At 37.1% G+C, this 6712-nt stretch overlaps 1 protein-coding gene across 2 annotated transcripts; it reads left to right on the forward strand.

Annotated features, from left to right (window-relative positions):
- Positions 1–256: 256 nt before the first annotated feature.
- On the forward strand, positions 257–5450 carry LOC134273199 (phosphoenolpyruvate carboxykinase, cytosolic [GTP]-like). Of its 2 annotated transcripts, none has more exons than XM_062755385.1 (9): positions 257–423; positions 1862–2125; positions 2349–2737; positions 2827–3014; positions 3123–3336; positions 3423–3627; positions 3756–3859; positions 3967–4062; positions 4166–5450. In XM_062755385.1, exons 1-9 carry the CDS (start codon positions 359–361, stop codon positions 4621–4623), a joined length of 1983 nt encoding a protein of 660 aa, XP_062611369.1. In that variant the 5' UTR covers positions 257–358; the 3' UTR covers positions 4624–5450. The 2 variants fall into 2 exon arrangements, with proteins under 2 accessions (XP_062611369.1, XP_062611370.1); XM_062755386.1 differs by lacking the exon at positions 257–423 and adding an exon at positions 631–1166.
- The last annotated feature ends 1262 nt before the right edge of the window (positions 5451–6712 follow it).

Genomic DNA, 6712 nt, shown 5'->3' on the forward strand with positions numbered 1-6712 from the left:
AAATTATCATATATTTCCAAAAATATAAAACTGCATTATGTGTGTTTGGCTTTTTGATTCCTCTCCGGATTAATTTCATGCTTCAGTGCCTCTGCTATACGGTGCCCCTCACGACTCGGGGGTCAATAACCTCTGGTCCAGATTGAGTTCAGTATTACCCAGTATTACGCAGATGGATCTCACCATTCACTAGACAATTCGAACGTCACTGCGCATGACGAATTTGCAGATAGTATAAATAGTACCCACGTTTCGTCATGTTTTTTCATACTAAAGCTGAGAGTTGATGAGAGGTTCCAACAAATGTATTTGTGTGCTTACTGTTTAAACACATACACAAAATCTTGTATCACTGAAGATGGGGTCGTTAGATATAAAAACCAAGAGATTGTCAGTAGAAGGAAAACTGAAGGATGTAAATGGGTGAGTTAGTTTTTTTTCTTATAATTATATATTTTCGTGTCAGAATTTTTTGTTTTAAGGTGATTTGTAATTATTTTATTATTAATTATATGATATTGAAAATTATATAGACACATTAAGTAAAAAAAATACTCTAAATCTCATATTTCTGAAAAATTGTGGTAAGGTTTTTTTCTGAGCTGGAAATATCGCTGAACATTTGAGGAAAGCTTTTGCTACTATTTTGAATGAAAGTTTTAGCGTTGTTGCTAGAAATGTGCGGGAAAAGAATGTATGAAAATGTGTGTATTTCTGTCCCAGTCGTAATTTCTCTAGAAAAAGGATATAATCGATATTTTCGAATAGAGAATGTGTTTGTTCCTGATGCCACGAAGGCGTTGTCCGGATTGACCAATCAGAATGCAGCATTAGAAAACGCCTTCAAGCATGGTGTGACTGTATATAAGAAAGTAGTCCCTCTATAAAGGCTTCGGGTGTTCAACAAAGTGACTTAGTTAGCTTATCGGTACCCACAGGGAAAGATTAATTATTGCCACTTGCAAAAATTATATTGTAAATTCGTGAATTTTGTCAACTGTAGTTGTTATTCTTACGCAAGGTCAAACTTTGAAAGTGCGCCCGGGGTCAGCTTTGTCAAATTGCGCCGGATTAGTTGTGTGATGGACTTCATCTGACGGGGATTAAAAAGAGTTTAAAACAATGTATACTTTAACAAAGTTAATCAGGCAGTGTGGCCATTTAAAGTAAGTACCCTCAATATCATTTCTCAAAAACTCTGCGCTTCCTAAAATTCGATTCTATGAATAAAGATGTTCCAGGAAAAAAGTATTGGAGCAGAAAAAGAACGTGTTATAGTTACTATCTATATTGCCAGGATATAGTACGGCATCTTTTAATATAAATTTCTTAAACGAAGGGGAGTGGACGAGGAAGGAAAAAAATGCGAAAGGGTTAGGATCATAGGGCGTGACGCACGATATAGAGAGATCCGTTTTTCCACTGCCCACGTGAAGTGAACAGCTGATCGCCGGATGTACTTGCTGACATGCACTGAATATTGTCAGTATCGGATATAATGAACAAACGAAAGGAAACGAGAAAAAAAATTTTCCCCAAAATGTGTAACTGGAAAAAAAAACTTGGTCGATAATATAATAATTTATTAGTATTGTCATGTCGATGATATGTTCGTTCATATTATGATACGGGGGACTAATAATGATAAGATGTTTAGCAGAATATGATAAGACGTCTATCTTGAGTACTGTAGGTCTTCATCGAAGAGATAACTCGGCGACAAGCTGTAGACTAGGTCAATGTCACTTCTACAAATAGAAGTTTGTGATACTTTTATGGATGTTTTGAAGTCAATGGGCACATATTAATGTGTTTATTTTTTTTTTACCAAACAAATAAACGTGTAAATTCTCATTTATAGGCCAAGCTTTTCCAGTCGGATTTCTCAGGAGATCAAAGGTAACAATGCCCTCAACCGGCCCTATCAGAGTATTGCTTCACAGGTTTTATACGGACGACTGAATGACCTCCCAAAGAAAGTACGGCATTATGTGGAAGACAACGTCAAATTGTGCAAGCCGGATACGATTCACATCTGCGATGGCTCGGAGCGCGAGAATGAATTATTGTTGTACCTTCTGCAGAGGGATGGCATGATCAAACCTCTGCCAAAGATGGACAACTGGTGAGAATTCAAAATAAACAAAATGGTAATTCTAACTATTTATAATTTACAGTTTTGAGGAAATGGTCAGAGAGTAAGAATTTATATAACTTAAAGAATAACATTAATATTTGCAAAAAGAGAAAAAGTTTTTAAAAGATAATTTTCACTTCTTTGAAAATAATTAAAGAATCAAACAAGCAGGACATTGAAATATATTTATGATCTTTTCAATGTTTTTCAGCTGGTTGGCCAGGACAGATCCCAAGGACGTAGCTAGAGTGGAGAGTCGGACCTTCATTGCTACAGAGGAGATGAGGGATACAATTCCAGTCGTAAAAAACGGAGTGACGGGAACGTTAGGTAACTGGATGTCTCCAGAAGACATGGACACAGAACTCAACATGAGGTTCCCCGGTTGTATGAAGGGCAGGACAATGTATGTGATTCCATTCAGCATGGGTCCGGTTGGCTCAGCACTCTCTAAGATCGGGATCGAGCTCACAGACTCGGCGTACGTCGCAGCCAGCATGAGAATAATGACCAGGGTCGGAACCAAGGTGCTAAAAACTCTGGGAAATGGAGACTTTGTGAAGTGTTTGCATTCTGTAGGAGTTCCACTACCTCTTAAAGGTTTGTTGATTATATCTTTCTCTATTCGTGAATATTCAGTATAACCTTTCAAGGAAACATTGCTTGTAATGATGTGTATTTCCTTTTAGAACCATTAAACAATAACTGGCCATGCAACCCCAAGGATACCATCATTGCACACTTGCCAGAGAGGAATGAAATCTGTTCCTTCGGAAGTGGCTATGGTGGGAACTCACTGCTGGGAAAGAAATGCTTCGCCCTCAGGATTGGATCCATTCTGGGGAAAAGAGAGGGCTGGTTAGCGGAACACATGCTGGTAGGTTCAGATTTATATTTGTTAAGCATCACATCTACTTTGTTCTAATTTACTCTGCTTAAAATACAAAGTTTTGAAAAAAATAAATTATTTGGTTTATTGTTGTAGATCTTGGGTATTGAAAATTCCAAAGGGGTGAAGAAATACTTTGTAGCTGCTTTTCCAAGTGCTTGTGGAAAGACCAACTTGGCAATGATGAAATCCGCTCTTCCTGATTATAAGGTCACCTGTGTTGGAGACGATATTGCATGGATGAGATTTGATAAAGACGGAAAACTCAGGGCAATTAATCCAGAGGCTGGATTCTTTGGTGTGGCACCTGGTAAGCTAAACATGCCCATTGCTCACTGCGTGAAAGTTTAATTTAATTGATTAGGACATATTTGTTTTGACATTGTTATGTTTTAGGCACATCAATGAAAACGAATCCCATGGCTATGGAAACCATTTCTAGAAACACCATATTTACCAATGTGGCGGAGACATCTGATGGGGGCGTTTTCTGGGAAGGATTGGAGGGGGAGGTCCCCAGAACCACCAAAATCAAGTCCTGGCTGGGGGTGGAAGACTGGCACCCGGAGCAGGGAAAACAGGCGGCCCACCCCAACTCCAGGTAAGGACCTCTAATCAATCGGAACTCTGTTCAGTAGGAAAGAAATACTTTAATGACTTGTAACATGTGGACTTTGTTAATTTATCACCATTGTTTAGCGTTGATTGATTTTCCTGTACTTTTGACAGATTTTGTACACCAGCTGCTCAGTGTCCCATCATGGATGAGAAGTGGCAGGACCCAGAGGGTGTCCCTATTGAGGCCATCATCTTTGGGGGACGCAGACCCGAAGGTAAATTTTAAACACTTGTTTCAAGATGACTTTTATTTTCTCTGAGGAGTTTTATAGTTGGAGTTATCTCTCTTGCATTATGGCTAATTCTGTCGTGGTTCTTGTAGGTATTCCTCTGGTGTACGAGGCCTTTAACTGGCAGCATGGTGTATATATGGGAGCCTCTATGAGGTCTGAAGCAACAGCAGCAGCAGAGCATAAAGGTATTAATAAAAAACTCAATTCTTGTATTAAAAAAAGTTTTGTTTTTTTTTCATGAACGACTCTTTTGAAAAGTAACTAATGACAAATTTACATTGTTTCCAGGGAAAGTGATAATGCACGACCCTTTTGCAATGCGTCCATTCTTTGGCTATAACTTTGGGCATTACCTCAAACACTGGTTAAGTTTCCAAGACAAAGAAACCAATAAATTGCCAAAAATCTACCATGTCAACTGGTTCAGGAAGGATAAGAATGGTCGTTTCATGTGGCCTGGATTTGGAGAGAACGCGCGTGTCTTAGACTGGATCTTCAGACGGGTCGATGGTGAAGATTGTGCCGTGCCCTCCGCCATCGGAAATCTTCCCAAGAAAGGATCTCTGAATCTGGAGGGACTTCAGGATAACGTTGACATGGACGCTCTGTTCAGTATTCCTAAAGACTATTGGCAGCAGGAAGTCAGAGACATTGCCAAGTACTTTGATGAGCAAGTTCATGAGGATCTGCCACCAGAGATAATGAAAGAACTGAGAGGACTCGAAGCCCGAGTGAATGCCCTGTAAACTGACAGTCACTTCCGTTACACTGAAAAGTAGACTGTTCAGCTTCAGGGAAAATTTATTTGTTGCCATATTTTTAGATAACATTATGTGATTTATGCATTTATTTACTTACTATGTAAGGAGATACAGATTATTGAGTTCATTTTTGTAGATATGATAATTTTTACTGGTATTTCAGAGGGGGTTTTCATTGTCCTATTGATTCATGTGATCTCTTTAATATTTTATAATTATGTATTGTCATAATGAAATGTTCAATTCATCATGTATTAATGAAATATGTATGTTTTATTTTAACTTTTTTTATGTTTTAGCAGTAAAAAATAACTTAAACTGTGCAATGGAGATTAAATTTGTTTGATAATTTTCTCTGAAACATCCATTTCTTTATCTCGAGCTGCTATGATCTCAACTTTTATTTTTAACTTGATGTCATTATCTCTTGTATTGCATGTGTAAAGTCAGTTAAACAAATCACTTGTTCCAGTCAACCATTCCCTTACTGTTTCATATTCATTCATAGGAGTTCACATAACCAAAGACTGTAAAAACCATTTAGTGGCAATATACATGTATTGGTATGCACATAAGAAACGTGACTGTGATAATTTTCTTTCATTTGATTGTGTTATATATGGGACTAGAAATTCACACAAGATGTGCTGGGATTTAATAATGTTCACTGCCGGTGGCATAATGTAAAATATGGATTTTCTTGTCAAACAGCTGATTTAATTGTTTTAACAATGCATGTATTTTAAATTGGGGCAGAATTGCCCAAGAGAGGGAACTTAAATTGAAAGAAATACAAATTTTATTTAAAAGGACACGGATCTTGTTTTGTTATTTCTGTGAGAGTGGATGTAGAATTGTTGGAGGAACACTGTTAGACTATGCAGTGTGATTACACTTAATAGGTGAATAAATTGGAGAAATTAAGAAGATATTTATACACAGTGATGATGTTGGATAAAATTGTTCAACAAAGAAGAGTATTCTTTAAACAGCATTTGTGTTGCCAAAATACACGGTTCAACAGAGATTGGTTCATTGAAGCCTGCTCAGACATTGACTAGAGAAATTGACCCTATTTTACTCTGTTATTTGGTATTTACTCTAGTGGTGTTATGGGAGATCAGAAAACTAGTATGGCATAATTCTGTATGCATATGCACATGTTTCGTAGAAAGGTCATTCTCAGTTCCTTTCTGAGTGAAAACAGCAAAGAAAGCTCAGCATACTCTGATCACCGTCCATTTTTGAACTGTTACACCACCCCAACCCCCTTCCATTGTTTGGGGTTAATCTTGTCTTCCTTTTAATAACTCTGAAAAACTATGATTTGTAATGGTAAAATTTATTTGTTTAAGAAAAAATTAGGGAGGGGGGCATAAGTATTTTGATTAGTGAGAGAAACGAACTCTGTTCTAAGTTGGAAAGGAAAAATACAAGAAACTTTTGATCACAGAAGAGAATTTTCGACAGAAAAAAAGCTACATGTCATATGTGTGGTGGTAAAGGAATGATAATCAATGTATTCTACATTCATACATCAATTCAGATGTATGCAACAGGAGTAGTCTGACATGTAACTTATAAAAATTTAAAGAATCTTGCAAAAGATTTGATTAACTGTTCAGATTTTTTTCTCTTTTGGTATATTTTTACGAAAGCCCATTTATTAAGTTCATTATTTGATTATCGGATATATATTTTTCGCATTGGAACGCATATCTTCGGGCTTTTAATTTATAAAAGTATGCAAAAAAGCTCAGACGTAATCAGAAGGGGAGAGGTATCAGGAAAACCTATACATGGTACTTGAAGATGGATATAGAGTACACCCCCATCTACCCCAATATATACCCAGTCTGTTCTAACCTCATGAGCTAATTATTTTTATAGCATATTAAACAATGATGATGCTGAGAGACGTGATAGAAATATTTAGCCCCATTATCTACATGATCTAATAAAGATCATGTTGTCAGACAATCCGTCCGTCTGTCTGTCTTGGTGAAGACACTTTCACAGAAACACTGGAATTAAGGTGACGCTTACTGGAAAGTATGATTGAGATACTGTGTAA

This window comes from Saccostrea cucullata, unplaced genomic scaffold (assembly GCF_032062105.1).
Source record: "Saccostrea cucullata isolate Sc308-1 unplaced genomic scaffold, CSIRO_AGI_Scuc_v1 ctg336, whole genome shotgun sequence".
Taxonomy (NCBI): Eukaryota; Metazoa; Mollusca; class Bivalvia; order Ostreida; family Ostreidae; genus Saccostrea; species Saccostrea cuccullata.

Bases quoted from the DNA above. Each gene is read 5' to 3' on its own strand.
- LOC134273199 (XM_062755385.1), top strand. From the start codon at position 359: ATGGGGTCGTTAGATATAAAAACCAAGAGATTGTCAGTAGAAGGAAAA. The intron at 424-1,861 runs GTGAGTTAGTTT...TCTCATTTATAG, and splicing joins AAACTGAAGGATGTAAATGG to GCCAAGCTTTTCCAGTCGGA. The intron at 2,126-2,348 runs GTGAGAATTCAA...AATGTTTTTCAG, and splicing joins CTGCCAAAGATGGACAACTG to CTGGTTGGCCAGGACAGATC.